Source organism: Filicampus tigris, chromosome 18 (genome assembly GCF_054856515.1).
Source record: "Filicampus tigris isolate MCC_2025a chromosome 18, RoL_Ftig_1.0, whole genome shotgun sequence".
Classification (NCBI taxonomy): domain Eukaryota; kingdom Metazoa; phylum Chordata; class Actinopteri; order Syngnathiformes; family Syngnathidae; genus Filicampus; species Filicampus tigris.
In genome coordinates this window covers 5647281-5672729 of record NC_141234.1, presented here as the reverse complement: position 1 = coordinate 5672729, position 25449 = coordinate 5647281, and the positions used below count along the sequence as shown (strand labels likewise).

General features: G+C 43.5%; 1 protein-coding gene across 1 annotated transcript in view; it reads right to left on the bottom strand.

Moving 5' to 3' along the window:
* Window positions 1–10386: 10386 nt before the first annotated feature.
* The window catches only part of efna3a (ephrin-A3a), a 41565-nt gene continuing 26502 nt past the window's right edge, over window positions 10387–25449 (bottom strand). The window contains exons 2-5 of the mRNA XM_086015336.1: window positions 16201–16502; window positions 15968–16036; window positions 15757–15834; window positions 10387–12771 (exon numbers count right to left, since the gene is read on the bottom strand). Of these exons, the coding sequence (XP_085871462.1) occupies window positions 12650–12771; window positions 15757–15834; window positions 15968–16036; window positions 16201–16502 (571 nt within the window). The 3' untranslated portion in view covers window positions 10387–12649. The remainder of the gene's footprint in view (window positions 12772–15756; window positions 15835–15967; window positions 16037–16200; window positions 16503–25449) is intronic.

The following is a 25449-nucleotide window of genomic DNA, read 5'->3' as shown; positions in this document are numbered from 1 at the left end:
TGCGTGCGGCGGGCGTGTTGTCGCGTTGCGTGCTGCACCAGAGTCCATGTTATTCCGTCTCCTCCTGGCCGCCTGGTTTACGGAGCTATTCTGGGAAAATCCAAATGATAGTCTTTCAGCATGTGGTCGGCCCGTTGCGGTTCCGTATTTGTACTTAAAACCCGGAGCCTCCTGCCTCTAACTTCCCGCCCCGCTCTTCTTTTCTGGTGCATTCTTGATGTGACTTTTTGTGAATTGCATTTACATTTAGAGGGGGGGTTGGGGGAGCAGCGAGCCAGGCAGTGCTACGCTCACCCTGTGAGGAAGGGATGCGACAAATAGGACAAGATGGGACAGGACTAAACAGGACAGCAGTAAGGAGCCAGGCATTTCTAAGCTCTGCGTAAAAATCACTATTTATGAGACAGGACGAGAAGGGATGGGACAGATTAACGTAGTACAAGGGCAGTGCTACACTCTGTAAGGAAGACATGCAAAGAATAGCAAATAGAACAGGACAGGATGGGAGCAGTTAGTTAGGCAGTGCGAGACACTGCTTTGTCCTGTCCTTCCTCACAGGGTGCCGCACTACCTCCGTCACTGCTTCTGTCCCATCCCGTTTGCTACTCATTACATTCCTTCTTTACAAGATTGAGCACTACCTGGCTCACTGATGTAGTCATGCCCTGTCCTATACGCGAACGGTGCTTGTGGCATCCCAACTTCACAGGGTGTAGCACTGCCTGGTTCATTGCTCTTATTCTGTCCTGTCCTATTGGCTACTCCTCGTGTCCCTTTCTCACAGATTGTAGCGCTGCCTGACTCAATTCCCCTGCTTGTCCTGTCCTGTACTATTTGCCACTCGGTGTGTCCTTCCTTAGCAATGCCTGGATCATCGCTCCTGTCCTGGACAGGACAGTTGAGCCAGCTCGCGCCACACTCTGCGAGGAATTGATGTGACAGAACAGTAGCATAAGCCAGGCAGTCTGTCTTTGTTTTGTCCCGGCCACTGTTGCTGTGTGCATGGACGTCCCGAACGCATCTAAAAACATACTCCAACACTTCCTGTCTCTCCCTCCAGGCCTCGCCTGTAATTGCTACCCTAACCTATGGAGCTGCCCTCAACGTTTTCACTCTGTTCGACTAAGGAATGAGGCTGAAACCGCGTTTAGCTGCACACAAGAGTGTGAAGTAACTGACTGGTAATGGCCTGACTCGGTGGAATTAAAGCCTGCAGGCATGCAGCGCACCTCTAATGGCAGCGCGTTATATTTGTAACTTTTCATCCCTTTTTCGCGTGGACCAAAAATGCCAAGATAGATCATGCCGGCTTGTTTTCGCTTCCCTAACAGATGTGGTAAACATGTTAGTGTTCAAAGGAGAGCGCACTCCGCTTGTCAAAATCGAGATCATCGGCGATGATTTAGCTGCCTACCATATGTGCTTCCTATACGCACACAGCAGTAGAAAGCTGGATGAACCCTCCACGTACTGTATACTATTTTATGCACGCGAAGCCATTTATAGGACGAGGAGTCATATTTGGTCACTTCAATGGGCGCCACGTGCCTTTCCATATAGAACCCTGTTATTCGTAGCAGCCAATCAACAAAGATAGCTGTTGTCATTTAAAAAAAAAAAGAAAAAAAGGATAATGATGTATTATATACTTGTGTTCTAAACTTTTCAGTAATTTAATTAATTCTATAAATGTAAAGAAATCTTGTAAACAAAAGTAATGATAAAATGAAATATTAATATTAATTTTACTATAATTAAAAAAAAAAATTACACATAGATGTATTTAAAAAGATACATGATTACGATAACTCCCCCATAAACATTTTCTCAATTGATTTGATAATATAGCAATTTTTTAAAATATATATTAAATATATATATATATATAAAAAAAAAAAAATGAAACATAACAAATATAAACAATAAGAGGCTGCATTGTTAGCATTAAGCTAAGTAAATCTAAGGCAAAGCTTGTTTTCAATACACGTGTAATTCTCTTTGTTTTATGTTTCGTTTGGCAATACACTGGCAATACAGACAAACTGTTGACTATCTGCCAAACTGCTGCTTGTTGTGAAGTCAGTTGACACGAGTTCACTGCCACCATACACGGCTTGTGCAGTCCCTCCAATTATTTGCTCTCAAAGCAAAACGCCAGCTGGCATCTCCCAAAAGTTGTCAGGTGGGTCACACGTGTCTCAGGGCGCCACTGTATCCTCGACGTAAAATGTGCTTTGCGTTGCACTTTGCAGCATTGTGGACGGTGCTGAGCGCCACTTATGTTGTGATGACCACCTCGGCTGCTCTGCCATTACATCATCGCCAGGCTTCATCCCAAAAATAGTCGCGCTGAATCTGCCTGACACGTCTCATCGTTAGAGAAACTAAATTTAGAGCCCGTATGGCTAGATTAATGGACGCCCCCCCCCCCCCACATGAAAGCTCTCTTTAAATCATACAAATGTGTTTTTAAATCTCTCATTCATCTACGCCGTCATCCTCTGCCTCACCCTTTCCTCGCGTCCTCCTACGGCCTCGACTGTCCACGACTTCCTGTGTAACCGTTTGGCCTGGGACGACGAACGGGGAAAAGAAAAAAAACACTGGCTGACATTCTGCTGCGGTCCATTTTTGTGTGTGTGCTTTTTTTTGTGTTTTTTTTTTTTTAAGGCCTCATCTTCTTCCTCCCTGAGCTACAAAAAAAAAAAAAAAAAAAAACACGCCCGCTTCAGTTGCATGGTTACACACGATAAATAAATAAATATGCATAATTATGTAAGACGCCTTTGGCTCGACGGCAACCGGGAGTGCCACTGCGAATGAAACGCTAACGTCTTTAAAACTGCGTCCGGGGTGAGAAAGGCTCCGAGCGTTCAACAATTTATATTTAATACAGAGTGCGGGTAAAACTGTCAAATCGATGCGCATAAGGCAATATCCAAAAACCAAGCATACAGTAACCCCGCTACATCGGGATTAAAACCGCTAAAAACATTGTACATGCAGTATACCGATTCCTCTGTTTACGGAAAACAAATCCCTTTTTCTCTTCGAAAACGAAAAAACATATCCCACAAAACGTACTTTATATAATTAACTTATAGCCATCAACTTCTGTAGGCGTAAAAAGCAGGATCAGAGCAGCGACACTCAATTTTCAACAAAAAAAGGGCGCGCTGAAAAACGTTCTTCTTTCAAATTGACACCATCTCAAACTCAATAAATGCGCCGCCATCTAGTGGCCGCCTGTAGAATTACACGTGATAAACAAAATTATGTGTTTTAGACCAAAATAAAAATGTAACTTTATAAAAAATATCTGCGAAATAGAGGGACAGGATGGAGCAGTGTTTAATGTATCCAAAAGAGATAATCATCGTCTTCCCGATTATATTGCAACTTTAAATCACTCCACCCAAAATGACAAAACTGTCTGAGTGGCTCAAATAAATCCACTACAAACGCAAACAAGAAACACATTGATGACAGTGACATTTGGGATAATCCCCACAAACGCTGGTTTGCGTGCGGAAGAAAAGGTCAAAAGTTTTTTTTTTTTTTTTAAAGTAGATGATTTTAAAAATACCCGCGCTGTGTGAACCAACAAGCTGGAAAACAACAGAAGAGACAAGACCTTCTGTCCGCCTCATTCCGTCCGCCATTGCTCATCTCGGATCAGTGGTCGACGGAATCGAGGACATTCCGCTCCTCGCCTCTATGGCCTTTCCACACTTCCCCCTGCCTGGTGTGTGTGTGTGTGTGTGTGAAAGGGGGCTTTATCAGAGGCTCTGAATGGCGCGGGTCCGCATGGAGCCAGCCACAATGGGCCCGTCATCAGAGGCGAGCAGAACCCGTGAACAGAGGAACAAAAGAGCCTTTGCCTGAGAGGGGCCCCCACTCGCCTCTCTGGAGGCAGGCAGGTGCACCCCCCTCGGGATTCATACAGTATGGATTTGCCACCCTTCTTTTTTTGGCTATCTGTTGGCCATGTGTGTGTGTGTGTGTGTGTGTGTTTTTGTGTCAAAGCGACTCCTCCTCTTAACATGCCCTAAATCGATGTCGGGTTATCGGGTGCGCGGTTTCCTCCGTCTTTGGTTACCAACATGACATAACATGCAAACTTTCACGGAGCGCACATGCTTTGAAAACAAGTGTATGGGTGTGTGTACACATACTACTAAATTTATCTCTTTTTTCTCGCCCCCCCCCGCATGCTGAATGCATAAACACGTTACTTAGCCAAATTACAAGTTTTGCCACCACCCGATTCAAAATGTCAACCCAGGAAACAATGAATTGTCATTGTATTTTCGTTGTAATGATTATGAAATGGTTTCCGAATCACGTGAGATTTTATTTTTCATTTTGGGCGCCTGGTCCATCTCGGTTACCCAAAAAGTTCCCTTGCCGGTCATCCGGCACCCAAACACAACAGATCGCCCCTCACCCTCAATGGTGATCTGGTAGCTTTAGCGGCGGCTAATCCTCGCCGTTGGCCGCACAACTGGCACAACAGCTGGATGGCCCGTTTGCAGTCTTTCCCTGACCTCCGTTCGCCACATATGGACACCATCGAGGATGATGGATTTCTCCCGGTGGGCTTTAGCGCGCCTACTTTAAAGCTTTGTTCATGCCGCTGCAAATCATTACACTTGACTGTATAAAAATGGCATTAGCCGAGGATTAATCCGGGGTCCTTGTTGGCCAGTGGGCTAGTGAGACTGGAGAAGTTTCATAGACCTTCCTGGCTACTGACCTGCTATTAATGGACTGCAGGCGAGAGATAAAAGGCAGTGACTTTCAATCAACGTGCAAGGAGGGGCTGAATGTGGAGAAATTCGACATATTAAATGCATGTGAGGACTTTTTCAAGTTCGATATGTAGCTAGTTAGCCAGGCAGGTACATAGGCCTGCCGTGTGCTTCAGTTAAGCGCAGGGAGGAACTAGGTGGGTCTGAATGGGGCGGGGAAAAAAAATATCCAAGGGATAACAAAGAGGGTGACTTCCATCTGAGTACTTGAAGTGCGTTAGATACTGTAGAAGGGCCATTTATTATGTACTTAGCTTTATATATATATATATATATATATATATATATATATATATATATATATATATATAAATACATAATTAGCTTTAGTCAAGTTATACTAGTTGGGTTTGAATTTTGCAACAATCAATGGGATATCAAATACGGGGGGATGTATAGTACATGTCTGCACTTTTGAGTTAGCTACGTGGAACAAGGGCCATAGATAGATCCACTGTGAGGTTCAGTCACAATTCAATTGGGGGGCACTAGTCGGGTCTGGCACAAATGAATGAATGAGGTATCAAGTAAGGGGATATAATAAATGTGAGGACTTTGTGTGAGTTGGATAAGTGGAGACCTAGCCAGGTTGGTAAGTAGGCCAACAGCGAGCTTGAGTTACACGCAAGGAGGGACTAGTCAGGTCTGAATGTGGGAAAAATAAATAAATAAAAATCAACAGACACTGCTTGCGTAAATGGTGACAACAATTTTACATGATCTCTTTGTGAGAGAGGCTTATTAAGGAGTCTTTAACTCCCCATTTGTATGTGAACATTTGACTGGATGCGGCTACACATCAATCAAGCCAACTGCCTAGAGGGGATGTGGAGACGGTTGTGTAAGCGGCGCTCTGTCAAGACAAGCGAAGCCGCGCTCTGACTCGCTTGTTGATAAAGCGATTCCTTTAACGCGTGCGCGCGCGCGCACACACACACACACACAAGCACACGCAGACTCTTGCATGCAAATGCCTTTCCCAATATCAATTTTGAATTTATGTTCAACGATATGCCACAACATGAGTGAGTGTGCACGGCAAATTGCACCCCCCCCCCCCCCCATTTGATCCCACTCAGGAAAATCAATGATTTCATAAAAGCAGCTTAGCCACATGGGCACAGGTCACAGCAGCTGCAAAATCAACCCCCCCCCCCCCACCGGACCCCTCCCTCCGTATCGTGATGCTCATTTAATTATACACTGTACATACATTGCGGTCAACAATAAATCCAGCCCATTGTAACGCTGCCTCTATAATCACAAATACATTGAAATAGTGAAATTAAGGATAATATAATTAACATTTTATTTTGGTAAAATCATTCTTTTTTTTTTTTCTCTCTATCTATGTTATTTTAGTGTGGTAAAAAAATAAGTATAAATATCCATACTCAGCATTGGGCCAGCAGTGTATGGTGGGCGGGATGAGCAGTGACTCATTTGAAAAGCCAGGGCCGCCCCCTCCAAACAGGCTAATTTCAGCAAGACAAAAAGCAGGGTGTAAATTGTGCGACACTTCAAGATATTTGGAATATTTTGCTAAAACCGGGAACCGTTCAGGCCATCACGTCTTTGAAAACAAGTATTTTTAGTTTAGGATTTCCGATTTGTAAGCCTTGTATGCAAAGCAGACATGAAGTTTAGTCATTTATATTTTTAACTGCCGTAAAGACTTAGTTTGACTTTTTTTTTTTTTTTTTTTGCATTCATCTGCAGCATGACATAACCGCTCTGCTTTTTTTTGGGGGGGATAACAGTCATTAGTTATTCTTGGGCTTAAGTTTTGACCAGATGCCCAAAGTGTGGGCACATCTGTGCACACACACCAAACACACGCACACACACATATTGAATCGAGGGGATTACTCTTAAATCTGCGGGAAGAGGAGGAAAGAGGAGGAGGCGATTAGCGAACATTGCGGTGACTTGCGGGAAGGAAACGACAGAGTTGATAATCAAAGGCCTGACAGGAAATGTAACCTTGTCAAAAACAGATGATGCTTGACAAGTAGGAGGGAAAAGTGCAGAAAACATCCTTGGCAGTCGTCATCTTTTTAATGCAGGTGCACGTTTACGTTCGTTCAGATTTGAGCTTGGCTTTTTTTTTTTTTTTTTTTTACTCGAATACATTTCAGTTTGAATTTCTTGCCCCATTATTCGCTGGTTTGTTCTTGTCAAAGGAATGGAATTTTAGTTTCATGACATTATTTTCTCCCCTGTAACATTATTACTAATATAGAACAAAATGTCATACTACGACTTTACTGTATTACCATTATTATACTTCCATGGTATTGCTGCAACATTATGACTTCCCTTTATTTCAACTTTTATTCCTCACATTACATTATTTTATTTGGCATCAAATTGAAAAAAACAAAGGGTGAAGTCATACTACTACTGTACGAGGATAAAGCTGAAATATAACATGATACATTTCAAGAAAGGTCCCGATACTCCGTTTGGTAGTCATGGTAACGAACATTGTACTCTGCATTTCAGACAGGACTTCAAAACAGGCAAATTTCATCCCAATTTCCTGTAAAGTGTGCAATAATTCTTGATTCTTGGGGTGTTTTGACACACTGAGCGATTTCACATTGTGAAAAAAAATTGCGTAATATGTAGACGCTTTCGGAGGAATGCAAAACAAAATGTGCCCCCCCCCCCCCCCAACCCCATGTGAAGCAACGATGCCAAGCCCCTGCACGTTGACGTGACTTTTTATTGCCCCGCTGCTCCAAATGTTCCGCAGCTGCGCTTTGAATCCACGCAGAGATGGGAAGGAAGTCTCTTTAATTTGCCCTTCAGAACTGATAATTGTCCAACACCGCTGGCAAAGTGAGTCACACTCAAATGTAAATATGTGCTCTGCGTACGACAACACTGTTACTCACTGCCGCCCGGACATGTTGTTTTATGTGTGAGAATTAAGTCAATCCTCCTCCGGGGGGGGGCTCGGGAATTCATTTGGGCTCTCGCTCGGCTAACGCGCTGGCGGGTGGGGAGAAAAGTTATGGGCGAGCATCACACACGCGTCGGCCTCGGGTGCTGGCAGCGAAGGCGATACGAGAGGCGACAGGTCATGATCGGGGAATAAGAGCGAGTGCAGCAGACCGCGCGTTTTATGATCTTAGTTTGCATGCATGAGCAGGGTTGTCAACTCCAAACTTGAGGCCCCGTGCAAATGCATCTCATCATAGAGCATGGGAAGAAATTGATCCGGTCCAATATTCAAATGCGCAATCAAATATTCTGGAGTAGGATCTTGGAAGATTTTCCAACTTTATAGCTATCAATAATCAAACCCCTCTTCATGTCATTTGATATCCCTTCATTAATGATCATGGAAGTGATGTTGGAGGAGGGGCTTGGGGTTGCAGCGTCAATTGCTCGCAGGTTTTTGCTATTTGCGGCTGGACCCTGCATAATTGCCACTCTGTTGACATCGAGAAGGCGTTTAAATGATTGGCAGATTTTATTGACAAACGACACACTTGCCTCAGTCGTGTAGACGATGGAGGACCTTGAGAGGCTCAGCAGCTAAAAGTTGGAGGAATAAACATCATTAGTGTTCTCTCAACTCAACACACGGAAGCGGACCTCAAACGTACTGTTGTGTGCACAAGAAGAGCAAAGAGGAACAAAAATAGCTGCGATTATAACGCAGCCATCAGCCTTTGACTTGACTTTAATCCTGGGTCAGCTCGTCATTGCCGGATAGTATTCTTCGAAGTTATTTTTATGTTCACCCCGTGGCCTGCTAAATCTTTGCCTTCTCTGTTTATTTTTTTTCATCAGCTTGAATCATAATCTTCGTGAAGTCTGCCTAGCAACACGCTGCTATCATTGCTGTCGTCATGCATGCAGTACAGTACCTTCATTCTGATGCATGTTGACAGGATGCTTTGGCGACACCTATGGGTGGGAAGCAGGTTAGCAGTACCACTAGCAACCGCTGAAACTACAGATTCTCACATTTTTACACCAAGTGCCGCCTAGAAAAATACGTAATGGAAAAATCTTTGAAAGGGGAAGTCAACCCATATTTTTTTCAAGAATATCCTCTATGCGAGCCCACTAGTTGAAACAAGGCATTCTGATCAATATTGCGTTTGTGGAATAAGAGTTAATCCACTAGTTTGTAGCCATCTCCGGGGGCGGCCATTTTGCCACTTCTGTCGACTGAAAATGACATCGCAACTGCTCACGGCTCACCTGTCTTCTGAAGCTGAGCTGTGATTGGTCGTTACCCGAGCAGTTGTGATGTCATTTTCAATCGACGGAAGTGACAAAATGGCCGCCCCCAGAGATGGCTAAAATGGGGTGGATTTTTCTGCTTAACTCATATTCCACGAACGCAATATTAATCAGATAGGGTTTGGGTGGCTCGGGGTAGGGGAGCTAAATGTTTGGGATTGGGTTAAGAGAACTAGGGTTAGGGAAACTAGGGTTTTAAGGGTAATGTATGGGGAGCAAAGGTTAACGTTAGGGCAACTAAGATTAGAAGGGATAAGGAAGCAAGGGGTACGGGAGTTCGGGGTTAGTGTGGGATTAATTGTAAATGGCTACCAGTGGGATGGCCACGATTTGTGTAAATACGCTTGAGATGACTTTCTCGGGGGCACCTGGAGGCCTCTCGGGCGATGTCGCCGTCGTAAGCGGTGAACATTTCGTCTTTACAAGCAGGCCATCTGTTTCCATTGTCGGCAGCCAGACGCCGCCATCCGCGTCCGGGGAATTCTTCTCAGACCGGTCGCAGATGGCCCATCTCATACTTAATGACGCCCAAAATGAGAACCGTGTCTTCCTCGGAGCATCGACGCTCGCGCTGTTTATTGTTTTAATCAAGGCTTGACTTCCATCAAAGAAAAACTCGCATTGACGGCGGAGGTTGTCAAGCAAGTCCAAACCCGTAGACGGGATCAAGTCGAGGAATAAGGTTCATCTCGAAATCTGGAGCAATCAAATTGACATGGTTGTCAGCACGCCTCGAGTGACTCATGTCACATGGACGCAATCAAGTGCCAAGTCATACGAGGGCGGGGAAGGATCAATATGGCAGCATGCCACAAAAAACGTCACGGCTCTTGCCACCTTTGTTGAATGGGAAGCCGTGGCATACTTGGAAATTTTCCATTGGAATGAATGCCGCTATGTGGGAATTTCAGGGGTTCAAATTAATTTTTTCTTGAAAGGAAGACTTTTTTTTTTCATCATTATTCAATGACCCACATTTTTTTTCTCTCATAAATTAGAAATAATAAATGAAATTTTTTTTCTCCTAATTTTAAGACAGAATTTGTTTGTATTTTTTTTTACTCTTATTAGTATTACTTACCTCCAATGAAAAAAAACTGTAAAATTGTTCAATAATAATATTTTGTCATAAAATTATGACATTTACCCTCATATTAGAACTACTTTCTTACTTTCTTTCTTCTATTGTGGCTCGGCCACTACATCCAAAAGGACGAGTAAACTGCAACACAGCCCCGCCCCCCCCCTAAAAAAAAAAAAAAAAGGGTTGAAAATGCAGTAAAAACGTCGTTTTCCGTACATTTGCAAAATGACTTTATTTGTCATTGTTTTGCTCATTCTTTGATCCATTTACAGACTTTTTTTGGGGGGGGGAAAGTCATTCAACGTAAACACGTTTCTGATGGTTGTCCTTCAACATTAGTAAATGCTTTTGACCCCCCCCTCTATACCATACCTCCCCATTCCCCCCTCCCACGATAAGAGCACATTCTCTCGCTTGCATATTAAGATCCTACAAATGACTCCTTAACAAATTTCTAAGTGCCACAAAACTGGAAAAAGCGCGGACGCGCGCACACACACATGCGCGCGCACGCACACACAAAGTGCACAATGATGACGCCTGTGCAGTAAAAATCCCCCAAAAGTTGCGAGACAATGGCACAGTATGTCATTGCGCAAAAGGCCTACGGAGCATGTGAACACTCACAAGGATCATAAAACGAATGATAAATAAAACACATGAAATAAATTCATACGTTAAAAAAAAAAAAAAAAAAAAAAAAGACAACAACGGTGAGCTATTTCCCCCCTAGCACATTTTTGCACATTCACGCAACAGCCGAAGCTTTACTTTGACAGTCAAAGTAAATAATACAAAGTAAAATCTCCTCAGGCTGGATGATAGGATGGTTTCCATGGCAACCGGCCATCAAGCGGCTGATTGGCCGAGCATCCCTATAGGTGGGTACCAAGCGTCGGGTTACAGGGCCACGCTGAAAAGAAGTCAAGTCGTAAAACTACGCGGGGTTGGGGGGGGGGGGGGAGTCATAAAAGTTCCAAGAATTAAGTCGGCACATTTCAAGAAAAAAAAAATTTAGATTACAACATTATTCTCATTAAAATAAAGACTTTCTTGCGGTTCGATGTTATTGAATGTTTTTAAAGATGATATTTTTACTATAAAGGAATATTTTATTCAGCATTATTTAGTTCCGATTTGCTGTATGTGTTTCAGCTGCGGTTGTTTTTTGACCTGCTCTATCAATAAAGATGAGTTGTCACATTGTCTCGTTTTTCACAAAATGTACCGGCTTGATTCTCCAGATTAGTTACTCTTATCTATTTCCTTGGAAATAGTTTTCATAAAAATCGATATTTTATTTAGTGATGCCTTGACTTGCAAGGTTTTGATACTATTTTTGATCATTTGAATACAAGGCCGCCCAATGACATTTTTTTTTTTTTTTTTTTAACTTCTTTTCAATGTGGCCCATATACTCCTTTGTAGGCGGGATTCGGGTTGAGTGAAGGTTCGAATTTGGTGATCCGGAGGGGGGGGGGGGGGGGGGCGCTGTTCCATGGACGGTAAACGGGGCGGACATTCGTTAAAGACAGTGCTGCGACCAAACACGTTTTCAAGCACATCTACTGCACCACGGCTACGCAAGTTCCATCATCCAAAGTGTTCTTGAGTTGTGAAGGCAGGAAACAGGCAGGAAGGACTACGACAGCGCTCGCTATCCTCTAACACAGTCGATACTGAGAAGAAAAAGAGAAAAGGCGGTTCTGTGTCTTTTTTTTTATCCATTTCAAAAATCGCCACCGTCCCGGACTTTGGCAGTTGTCGCGATTCAAAAGTTGTCGTAAAACATCGGAATCCGTCGCCATGCTAGCTTTGCCTGCGTCCAGCACCAGGCCACAATTCCTAAACATTCTTAAGCCATCCGAATGCTAACATTGTCAACGTCTTGCACCGGTTTGTCCACATCCGGCACCGTCCCAAAAATCAAAAACATTCTCAAAGCATCTCGGGGCTAGCATTGTCGGTACCTGGCAACTTTGTCCACATCTGGCACGGTTTTCTGCATCCGGCTCCATTACATTGTGTACATACTTCAATCGATCTCAAAGCCGGCGTTGTCTGCCCGTGCCACCGCCATCCGGCGCGGTTTTCCGGACAGTCATGCGGATCCTCCTTAAATTGTAAGCATACGTCATCCATCTCAATGCTAGCATTGTCTGCATCCAGCAGCTCGGTCGGCATCCGGCACCTGTCCAGAAAAATGTAAATGAACTCAATCCATCCCCAATGCAAGCATTGTCTGAATCCCGGCACTTTTGTCTGAATCCGCCACCATCCCATAAATCACAAACATCATTAATCCATCCCGGTGCTAGCATGGTCTGCATCCGGCACGTCCCATTACTCTTCTCTGGAGTGAGTCAAATGATGCTTGGGCGGGTCTCCGTCTTGCTTGATATGACGCGTGGCCACAACAGATGCAGGAAAAAAAAAAAAACATTGATCTGTTTATTTGGACTTCACAGTCCGCTGCCCCCGGCCCGTTTCGCTATGACAGCAGGGGGGCGCCGGTGAGCAGCAAGGCAGCCACGGTGAGCAGGAGGCGGTCGCGCGACGGGCTGCTGCCGCTCACGCTTTTCTCCAGCTTGGGAACTTCGGGGTTAAACTCATCTAGAGGAGGGGGGGGGGAATAAAAAGATGAGCGCGTGTGTGACGTTTAATCGGTGTGTCGCATGCAAATGGCAAGTCACAGACATGATGCAACGATCAACAAAGCGGCAATTATTATCAGCGTGTTGCTAACGTCTCCAGTGTGCTTTTTTTCATACTAATGATGTTTTTGTCCTAAGTGTGTGTGTGAGTGCGTGCGGTGAGTGTTCAATCAGGATGAATTAGCGCGGCCTCGCCATTGATTAGACCCAACGAGAACATTAGCCGTGGGCCAAAAGAGTTGCGAGAGGACGTCTTGAGTTATTCGGCATAAGAGCGGACGGGGGCCGCTCATTACGCTCGCTTCGCATTACATCCACGGGCTCATTAGAGAAAAGAGACGTGGGGTGATTTCACGCGGCGAGACAGACGTTTAACACGGCGCAATGCGAAAAGGGATATTGGGGCATAAATACATATATAGCCTAGGGATAGACCGATTATCGGCCGGCCCGATTATCGGCACCGATATTAGGCTTTTGGACGAATATCGGCATCGGCCTTTTTTTAAAACTCTGTTGGCCGATAATAAATCGATTTAAAACTGTGGAAATCAAAAGAAAGATATGTGAAATTTTAACATTCCTGTCATTTTGAAATTTTCATTTACTATAGAATCCTACATGGAGCTATTGTTTAAGTTTTCATTTATCCTTTTTAAGACAAGTAAATTTCTTATAATAATGATTTTTTTTTTTTTTAAATCAACATTATGCAAACCTGAAACATTGTTCAATCAACATGCTGACAACAAAGTTAAGAGTACATTTTTCTTTAGATTTTGATGCCAATATTTTCATTTTGACTGAAAATCGGCTCTAAATATCGGTTATCGGCCTCCTTGACTACTAATAATCGGTATCGGCCCTGAAAAAAGCATATCGGTCCATCTCTAATATAGCCTACTGTATTACAAACACATTTATTTATATTCACATACGTTCGCTGCACATAAAATAGCTGCATACACAAATTCTAATAATATATGCATACATATACATCATAAAAACAAAAACACTTCATCTCACCCACTCTATACGGGCGTGTCTCATATGCTGTGATCTGCCGTGGATGCTTGCTGATGCCATCAAGTCAGCGTCCTACACCAAGCTGCTCTTTTAAGGACACGTTTGACTTCATGCGCTTTAAACTGCTCACTGAGAGGCCGTGAGGCATTTTAATGTTGACCTTTTTGTGCTTTCATAAAAATAAAAACAAAAAGACCTCAGGCCCCCCTTTTTTTCTTTTTTTTTTTTTTCGGCACCCGTTTGACCTTTTCAATCGTCAAAATAAACCTTGTTCTTGTCACCCGCGAGGCCCGCAAGCTGCCAACGTCTATTTTGGTGCGCGTGTGAGTTGTCTTTGCATATGAATGAGCGATCCTCTTATGGCAGACCCCACAAATGTGCGGCGGCGGGGAATGCAGCCGTAGCCCAACTGCTGCCGGGACCTTCGAGCGTCACGGCGGCGAGACGGTTTAAGCGCTATCGCGTTCGGGCTGTCTGCGCGTGTTCGCCCGCCTACGCCTCGTGCGGTGTTTTCTCTGCGTAAGCCGGTTTCCCCCAAAAATGCCACAACACGGCAGTTGGGTCTGACTGGAGACGTGAATCGGCAGATTGATGCTGCGCAGATTCCGCGTTGTGAATGTTAGTGGGCCAGAACATGCAGTCAAGGCTAAAGGAAGGTTACGCTGCTCATAAAGCATCTTTAAATAAAACACACCAAAAAAAATCCTCAAAATGGAGCGATAGAGGCTATAGTTTGGGATTTTTCATTATAATTCGTAAATTCATTTAGCTTGGAGTTGTTTTTCAGCAAGTTTTTTGTTTTGGGAAAAAAGCTTTGTTTTAGTTTGGTTTGTTAGTTTTTGTATTAGTTTTATTTTTTTTTAATATGTGGAGTACTTGTCAAATGCAAGACAAAAAAAAAAAAATCCTTCTGACGTACAGCAATATGGAAATAAATACATTTAAAACGAAGACCGAAAACGTATGTAAGATAATTGACAAAGATGAAATCGAAAGACTGCGAATATAAGAATCCACATGTGCTGAACCGCGAGTATGAGGGGGTCCACTGTAACAACATAAGCAAAAAATAAAATACAATGTAAAGAATTACACTATTTTTGCCCCACTCTCTGCTTTAATTCTACAGTATGGACATTGTGCTGCTTTTTGTATGCATGCCTTGGCCACATGGAGGCAGTATAATGAAGACATACAGATAAACATGGAGATGATTAAAAATTCTCAGTAAACCGCACTAACATAAGTAATTGTTCGAAGAGGATAAAGAATCTATGACTGAGTATGGTCTTCTGTTGTATGTTATTCGCTCATCTATGGTGTTTTGCATTGTCTGTTAGCATCGTGCTAACACTGCTGAGGAAAATATATTATAAAGTCATGGAACAAATACTGTCATTTAGGTTGCAAGTGTCAGCAGAGAAAACCTTGTTGTCCCTGACCAACTACCGCTGTCTGTAGGCGAAAAATTGCAACTTCATTGCAATGTCCTGTCGGTCTGCTATTGATTTCCCCAAATAGTCTCCGGCTCCCCTCACTGAGCGCTCGAGCTAACGCATCCGAGCAGGACGACACTTTGTTTTACGCCTCGCCGCGAGTCCACGGCGGGATTTATCTGAGCGGACAGCCCCCTTGTCGCCTATGGACTGATGCGTCTCGTCTCGCCGCGGGGGAGTTCACTCGCGAACGTCGCATGCTCGTCTCGCGCTTCGTAAAGTCCGTCCCAACTGCCGCGCGGCGCCGTCGTGTTGCCACGTAAGCCGTGTTTGAAAGCTTGTTATGACCGCCGGCGACTGAAGGCCTCACACTGTCGTCCATCCAAGGGCAAGGGTGATGTTTGTTACGTAGATGGCCAAACGCTAGGATATTTATGTCGATAAAAAGACAAAACATGTCATAAAATCGCCAAATCACTCACCAATGTTGTGTATCTTGATGCTCGGCCTGACCGTGTAGGCGCTGGACGTCTGGCTGGAGTCGTCGTCCGAATGGGAGACTGAGACAAAATCAGAAGTTATGAAACTACTGACTGAGGGAGATTTGCTACCAATTGGGAATTATTTGACAAATAAAGCAGCTCCCCCCGAAATAGGCGTCAGGTGCTGATTTTTTTCTGCAGTGTTACTCACCGGTGGAACAACAGACGTAGACCCTCATCCTCAGGCAGCTGTGGCCATGGTGGTGGTGAGTGGGCGTGGCTAAAGAGCAGGTAGAGAGCGAGTATCAAAGACAAAATGGTGGACGGAATACTATACTAACACAATAAAACATTTATCATTCAGTTACAAGGGTAAGCCACTATTACTACCACCAGCCACTTTATCGTCATACTGTACGGAGCATGTAGCATGTGCGGACTGACATATGTAGTAGTACTCTTGTCCCACGGTGAACTCGTAGCCCAGCGAGAAGGCGCTGTAACGCTGGAACTTCTCGGAGAACTTGATGGGCGCGTGCGGCGCGTGCGGCCGGTTGCACTCCCAGCGTTTGAAGCCGAGCTGCGCGTCGCAGGTGAGGTAGCCGCGGTAGCTGACCATGTACAGGATGTACTGCTCGGCCACGCTGCGCTCCAGCGTCCCCCGCAGGCTGGTGTTGTAGTGCGGGCAGTAGATGTCCAAGTAGTCGTTGACGCTCACCTGCACCGTGTAGCCCTCCCGCCGCAGCCTAAGCGGAGGGGAAAACAAACAAACAAACAAACAAACAAACAAAAAACACGCAAATTGTTTGAACCTTATGGCAAGATGGATATGCAACTTTTACCAATAAATACAGTAACACGTATTGTAAAACTAAAGGAAATTTACTGGACAAAAATGCAGCCCAAATCAAACACAAAGTGAACGTGACAAAATGACAAAAAAAAAAGTATTATAAATGAAATAAGAATGCGATAATAGATATAATAACTGTCATCAACAAATAATACCCCCATTAAATAAAACAAAATTAATGAAATAAAATACATAAAATATTTTAAAAAGTGTTAAATAAAATAAAATGAAATAGTCAAATAGAACTATCAAATAAAATGCAATAGTAAAACCAAATAATTAATTTGATCTGACCTGAGACTGACAAATTTTCGGCTGTTTTCCGGTGTCTATTGTATATCGTGTTTTGTGTTAATTTATTGATTTTGCTTGTTGTATTATGGCTATTTTTGTTGCTGTATGTAAAGTGCTTTGTTACAGCTGTAGCTGTTGTAAAACGCCTTATATAAATAAAATGGCTATATAAATAAAATGGTATTGTATTGTTCTCACAAAGACCTCGAATGAGCTGAACATATCGAATTTCGAATGGTGTGAATCGTTCAAACCAAAACATTTGGGCTTTCATTCTGAAAATACGAATTAAAAAAAATGCAGCAGCGATAAGAAGGTGTGAATATTTAGAATGTGTGAGTTGGAATGATGAGGATCGGTCAAAAAATGTGGAAGGAGTAGCGTATCAAAAAAGTGCAAGGAATAAAATATAACTATAATAAAGGTCAATGGTGTCAAATAACATACGCGTGAAGGCCTCAGCCTACACACAATTATAGATACCAGACAATCCCTGTTTGTGCATTGTCTCAATCAAAGGCTTGCTGTGGTCCACAGGTGCAATGACTCCAAAGCACCAGCAGATGGGAGTATTGTACTGCTGTCATGCTTATGTAGCCACGCCTCCCTCTCGCCCTCCCTCACTTTTTTTGCATCCTTGTTGTTCCACAAAGAGGAAACAATCAGCATTCATCTTTACTTCCTACACACACGCACACACACACAAGTTAGACAAGCGTAGCCGAGTTATTAGTCGAATCCTCGAGAGACGTGGCTATTTAATTAGAAAATGAGGAAGGAGAAATTTCATACCTTGATCCTGATCATCTTTTCCATCCGAGCGTATTAAGCCGCTTTTTTGTTTTAGTTTTTACCACCCACTCATTCATAACGTCACAAATAAAGGCAGATGGTTATCAACTGTGGAACCGTGGTGTAAAGTGGGGGCCAAAAGTGATAACAGTGGGCACCGACAAAGTTATCTGGCGAAATGTACACGTGGAACGCAAGTGCAGTCAGAATATGAAATGAAAACAAGTCTTTTGTCGTAACGTGAGGGAAAAGAAAGTCATGATATTACACGATTGTAACAATTTCACATTAAGATTTTATGCAAAAATGTCATAATTTTCAACACATATTACAAAAAAAAAGAGTACGGTAATAGAAGAAATTTTTTTACACAAAACATTTTTACGTGAATTTGTGTAATATGAGAACAAAAATCATTAAATGAAAAAAGTAGATTTTATGAGAAAAAGTCGATTGTAGGAAAAAATTCTATATGGCACGGAAAAAAAATTAAAGTCATTATCAGGCAGACTTTCGAAGTAAAATTGACTGTCACTAAATTGTCCCTTTTGTGTAATTCGACTTTTTTACTTGTAAGGTTGTGACATTTTTTTCGTATGCGACATTTCTCGTTAAGCTGTTTCATCTCGTACAATTGGCTTTTGTTTTTTACAACGTTCTTTCTTGTAAAATTACGACTTCATATAACATTCTCGAAAATCTTTATAATATTACGACTTAATTTTCCTAGACGGAGGATTCCGACAGTTTTAGTTTTCTTGTGCGATTTCCTAATAAATTGCGGTGAGCGCCAAAGACCTGTCATCTTAAACGACAAGGCGGAACGGCTAAATACATAAAAGCTAATGTCCTCAATTTCACCGAGGCGAGGGGGGTCGGAGTGGGCTGTTGTTGTTGGTGGCGGGGGGCGTTAAGGTGGTTATGGAAAAACGACGACGCGACGGATGACTCCCGGCAGCCTCATATTAGTTCGGAGGGCTTGCAACCAGACTTGCCTCAGCACTTCTTCTCCAGCCCCTCCCCGGCTCTCGCATTCCCGATCGAAACGTTGTAAAACGGACGCTTAATTGCGGCGCTAACTCAATCAGCCAAGGCGGATTCTGTGTGTGTGTGTGTGGGTGTGTGTGTGTGTGTGTGTGTGCGTGTGTGTGTGTAGCCTGGCGGGTAATGAGTTGGTGGGTGGGGGTGGGTTAGTTGAGTTTGTCGCCGACAGGGGGGAAATCATTGCAAGGCTCCTGACGGCAGGAGACTGACAATTGCAACGGACAATGTTTGAAGGCGAGCCTCATGTTGTTTGTTAGCTAGTGAGCTAATTATCTACTTCCTGGTTCCTTATGGACACACTGTTCCGTGGGGCGGGAGGGTTGAGGAACATCCAGCTCATGCCTTCATTGGGCATCAATAGACATTGTGCCGCTCCTTTGATGCAACTTACGAAAGGCCAATAGCTTAATGCTAACACACAATGTAAATCACCATTAACAGGCTAACATAACTATTATCAATGTTACCGTTGTTATAATCCGGTAGAGCCCTGGCAAAAGGGCTAAAACCCTGACGAGTGTTGTTAAAGCAGAGAAAAAATAGAATAAAAAATTGGGGGGGGCGGTGTGCCATTTGCGCCACAATGCTTTAGAACCAAAGAATTACATAAAGAATATTGTAATATGGCTACAACAAATGCTGTAGTAACAGATACTGTATTTGAACACAAACATGTAGACAGACAATATCAACACTTGGGCATATATTCTTTATCCTCTGAGAACAACAACTAATATTTCTGCAGCTTACTGAGTCACCATCTTCAAGTACAAGCGTAGAGTAGAGTGCAAATTTTCTGTCTAAATATCAAAGGACAGGCTGGTGTATTAAACCTCTATCTGCAACTCTTTTCATAGAAACACACAAAAACGTTTTTTTTCTATCTGCCTATTAGAGTGGAATTTGACTGGAGTGGAGATAATTGGACCCTTGGACAATGCAAAAAAAACAAAAAAACTTTTCACCGTTAGCCAGGATGAAATCCGGTCATTAGGCCGCACTTGTAACTACGGCCGCTTAGTTCTCAGCGGCCCAACAGGCCCTCGAATGACACACCTGAATGCGATTGATCATGTTATATTAGATCAATCACTCCCCGAGAGATTGATCTCATGCCAAAGCGATGACAAGCTCCATCCTTCACGAGCTGAGACGTTCGTTCTGATCGTTAAACGTAGCAACAAGCTAACACGCTTTCGTTGGCGGACGGGTACACAAAACTGTCAAAATATCGCAAGAACAAAAATATCTCAATTTGACTTGCGTTTTATTCATTCATTTATCTGTTGATTAATTTCCTCTGTTATTATTATAATTGCAAATTATGATTGTTTTATTTACCCGTCAACAACTGCCACTTTATACACATGGAGCAGCAACACAGATAAATGACACTCCCGGGGCATATATTCTATCTGCCCTGTGAGAGCAACTACACGCGGGTATTCGGGTGCTCAATTATGTGGTGAAGCCCCCCCCAAAAAAATTTTTTTTTTGGGGGGGGGGGGGGGGGGGGAGCACATTGAGTTCGCGAGAGCAAAAGAAGCAGTGGAGCCTCTGCAACAGCAAGTCAAGCTTCTTCAACTGTGCACTGACACCTCACAAGCCGCATACATTATGCAACGCTATCTGTGCCATCTTCTGCCACTCGCGCAGTGTGTGCGTGTGCGTGTGTATGTGTATGTGTGTGTGTAGCTACACAAGGGCTCCTGCAGAAATACATAAATCACTGCCATTACTGTAGTACATTCTATAGGAAAACCGTCATAATAGCCCAATACGTTGCACGATGAGTGTGCGAGAAATGCTGGTAAGCAAAAAACCTGACTAAATGCCTCACAACGCGATCGCAAGTATGCAAGCGGCCAATGAAAGGACATGACACTTTCCGATTCAAAAAAGCAGTTCACACCTGTGAGCTCGGAAGAAGCCGAACAGGTGAAAGCTTGTGAAAATGTGATATCGGTGTCGCTTGGGGGTGCGGCGTTTATTTTTGGAGGACTGACAACCTTTGCCCAAGTCCTGGAGGAAATAGAAAGCCCCCCCCCCCACCCTGAAAAAGATTGATACTGTACTGTTATAGCCTACCGATGCCACATGATGGCGGCAATGCACTACTTTGGGCTAAATGAAGCTCCTCAACTCATTTTGACCGAAGGCCGGCACAAAGAAGCCAAATGGTGCTTTGGCTTGACCACAGGCGAGGAGGCACAACAAGCGTCCACACTTCGCCTCGGTGGGTGGGTGCTGCCGTTTTGGTGAGCAACACACCGCGTAGCCAGAGTCGAATGCAATGCTAATCATCAATATACGTTTCAAGATCGGCTTTAATAGAACATGCAGTAATCTTCGCTCAGTCTGTTTTTGTGCTTCTGTAGTTGCTGCTGTTTTGGTTAGCAACAGAGTTCAAATGGGGTCTCTCATGTAACCGCGTGTAGCGGGGTGATCGCGACCCTCTTTTTTTTAATTTTATCGTGATAACGCGCAGGACGGAAGTGTTTGATGTAAGGTCTGGCGTCCAGGCAAGAGACAGGAAAGGGGACAAGGTAAGCAGTCAGCGGAGGCAAAGATGAAGGCAAGTTAGCGGCAGGTGAGATGGGGGCCAAGCCGAGTCGTCTTAACAGACGCCAAGTGGAATAAGCCGCTCGTTTTATGTGGCACTGCATGGGCACTGAGCCCGGCTGAAGGCGGGCAAACGCGCTCTTCGAGGAAAACCACCACGCTGCTGGCATGAACGCTGCGGGAAAAAGACACCAGCCATCAACATTTGATGACAATCCCTTCATCGGTTGTTGATTTAAAAGGAAGGAAAGAAGAATACTAAGACTAAAACATGTTTTTCTAAAATGTGCCATTTTTTTCCACTCCTCTTTTTTTATATATATGCAAGAAAATACAACATTTTTGTCTATTTTCACAGTTAAATATATTCTCTAATTTTCCAAAGGATTAACTTGGCATAATGATCCAATAATACATTATTGTACTTTTTCTTTTTTTTTTTAAACCTATATATAATGGAAGTACTGTACAAAAGTTAAAATCCCCGATCAATTAATTATTCAAGAAAAATGAAGTGCAAACCCAGACGCAACACCATACACACATTGACGCGCAAACACGTCCCGGCGACGGCCCGCATCAATAATTCAAGTCCTTGCTTTCTTAAAATAACCTGTCATCCTTTTCCAATCGCTCTCTTCAGCCATCGCCGCCGCAAACATGCCCGCGGCTCGGCCGGCAGAGTGGTCACGGAGTCATTATTTACACGTTGCACCAGGGAGCGCTGATAAGAAGCCCACACGGGAGACGGCGGGGTGCGAGGATGCGGGGGTGCGCCTCATCGGACGCTCGTGCCGCGTCGGGGCTGGGGGTGTGCAAAAGCGGCTCCCCGGGTACAATGGAGGCCTTTTTCTTCTGAATAATTGACCGTCCGCGCAGCTCAAGGTTGCCTCGCATGCCTTTGAATCACCTGGAAACCCCGCCCACCGCCAAAATGGTTGCGCTCCGAAATAATCCCATTTAAACTCAAGTTACTACTGATACGTGGTTACCATTAGTTTCCTGGTTACAGTTACTTGCTTAATCAAACTCATTTTAAACGGGAGCCATTTAGAGTGCCGCTCGTGAACCGTAAATAAAGTTCAGACGCTCCAGTGTATTGGATTTTGGTATCCACTGTACTTGATTTTATACGGATTGAGATTTACATATGTTGGAAGCAAGGATCCAGTGTAATGTAAAGTAAGAGAAGCTTGTAGCGCTAACCCAAGGCTCAGCATGTCAACAGGCAGGAGAAATAATCCCGTTCCTCATGTTGGGGAGCAAGCCGGGAGATGGAGAGAAGATTTGACGCAGGGCGGATGGCTGAGGCTGCGGAATACAGAGCAGGCTGAGGCCAGATTGACTCTGGGATGGAAGGAGGCTCGCGTTAACAAGCAAGCTACAACCTCCATCTGCCGAGCTCACAGCCACAACAAGAGGTTTTTCCTTTTTTCCTCAAAAGTAGCTGGCGGGGGGGAAAAAAAAAGCACCGTTCAATAATCTTGATTTAATAAATACATAATTGGGGAAAAAAACCCACATACTATTAGTGTTTTTAATAAATGACATTTATTTGGATAATGTATTTCAAACAAATGATTTGAAACTCCATATTAAATCTTCATAGTCATTTAGATCCCCACAGGTACAGTATTTTGAACTATGTTTTTTCATTTTATAATCTTTCATAATTCATTTTAAGAAACTTATTCTAAAAATAATCCGTTTAATCCATTTTTTAAATGTACTCCTTAAATTAATGATAGTTAAAAAAGATTTTTACTGTAATTTTCTAAATATAAAATATACATTTTTTTTTCATAATTATATTTCAAGAATATATTTTTTCCCCAAAATTTAAAATGATCATTTTTAAAAATAGAATTCATTCTTTTTTTTTTTTTTTTTACAGGGTGCAACATCAACAAGTTGTCTCACCAAAAAAGTAATTTGTAATCATTTTGGCACCATCTCAAATTCGCCACAAGCTCACTAAAGCATGTTGCTAGCTGTGGCGACCGCTAGCCAGCGGCTGAGCCGCGCTGTGTTTGTTTACAGAGTGGACAAATACAGCTTGTGTGTGCCTGTGTACTTCCCTTGTATCCATCCCAAATCCAAAAGGCAGCTTGTCAGATTTGCCATCGCGCGTACTTACAAGCACAGATTGACACAAAGACAAGTGTGCGCACACACACAAAACACGAAACAAAGCCTTCTCACACACCACTTCCACATGCATACTTTATCCAGCTCTCACATTGGATGTGCTCATCTCTCTATTCTTGTCTCGTGCTCTCGCCAATGATGGGCCCGGCGACCTTTCATAATTCATAGAGTTGTTCCTACAGCGCGAGAGCGGTCGGCAGGCTCAGAGGAAATGCTGGGCCCAGGTGTTGTATGACGACACGTGATGTGCTTTGAAACGACACGGACGCTTCGTGAGGTGCGCCGAAGGCATCCGATATAAAGGCCCGCATCAGCAAATCGCAATAATAGGCAGTAGGGAGCCAAGCCGTGATGGCTCGGCCCGGCCCGGAAATACATCGGCCGTTCGGGAACATTCCCGATGGCCACCCTGACTCTGTTATGATTTAAAAAAAAAAAAATAAAATTATGACTTCATCCTCATTGAATTACTATCATTATTCCTATCACCATATGTTTTACTGTAGTAAAATGGTGGCTCATTATATTAGTGGGCACCAGACGCGCATAAAAACAGGATGTCTAAACATGAACAGATTATCAAATGTAATGTTTTACAAAAATATGGGGGAAAAAAGTCATGAAAATGAAAATGAGTTTAATCAAACGTGGAGGCATCACAGGAGCCTTCACTCGATGACAGCGGATGCTCTCTTTCGAAAACATTTTGTCAAAACACCGTACATCAAAACGACGCACTCGAACTCTCTGACACCGCTTGAACTTTCTCAGGGGCGCAGAAAAGTTGCAGGCGCACGGCTACGGAATGAAAAGTAGACATGGTTAGCTTCGTTAATCCAAGTTAATCGCCGCGCGCTGTCAAGACTGCGGCTGTCTGGAAGAAAGACGGCAAGGGTCCAAACAAAAGCCAAATAAAAGCCACACGGTCGCAGAGAGCAGTGAGGCCATGGAATGCACAGTGGAAATAAAGTCAACACACCCCCGTTCAAATGCAAGATTTTTCTATTAAAAAAAAAAAGACAAAAAAGATTCAGATGAATCATTTCTAAACTTTTCCCAACATTAATGCGACAAAGCTACTACAACTTTATTTGGGATTAGAATTTGAATGTGATTGGTTCATTCTAAACAAAGCCAACATCGTCATTATAAGAGGGTGTGCACACTTGTGCAAAATTCCAAGTGTTTATTTTCACCTTACTATTTTAACAACAACATTGGTTGTGTTTTCATGAAATTACATGTTTATCTTGGGAAGGCGTGGTTGCTTACGATTTGGCATGCGTCGGCTCAATTTCAGCCAGGAAGTCGCCAGGAAGGAAGATAGAGGTAAAATGTCCAGGGGAAAAAAAAAAAAAAAAAAACCCAGATGAAGGAATATTACGCGAGCCAGATAAGAATTGAGCCAAAACGTGCAAAAAGCCAGGGAGGGAAATTGAAAGATGAGAGCGGAGATTAGGAGGAGAAGATGCATAATGCAAACACAGGTGGGGCTACAAAGGGAGTTGAGCCGCCCAACGTGGGGCTAAACACTGTATTGAAGGCGCCCTGATTTGCTTTCTCAATACGCCGATGCAGGTTAAGCTGGGGGGGGGAAATGTTGTGCGAAACTGCTGTGGCCTTCAAGGTTTTCAAGTGAAACTTTAGTGCAAAGCGTAGCCGTTTGTGCAGTCTGCCGGCGGGGGTGCAGGCGGAATAGTAATGACTGCGAGCTGCTGATTAGAATTACAGAGAGCCGCGCTGGCACACAAAAGCTGTGATTGGCCTCAGGTAGCCCCCGCATTCCAAATGCGACCTTTTATGGAGGCCCCATGTACAGCATCCTGTTGTCGATACTCCGTCTTGTCAATACAGCGGCGCCTTGAGATGCTAACTGCGTTCCGCCACCCGTTGAAATGAGTGCAAGTGACATTAACCCAATCTAAATTCCCCCACAAAATGTTTGTAATGTATTTTTGATTAGACAAAAAGCATGCTTAAAAAAAAAAAAAAAATCATAC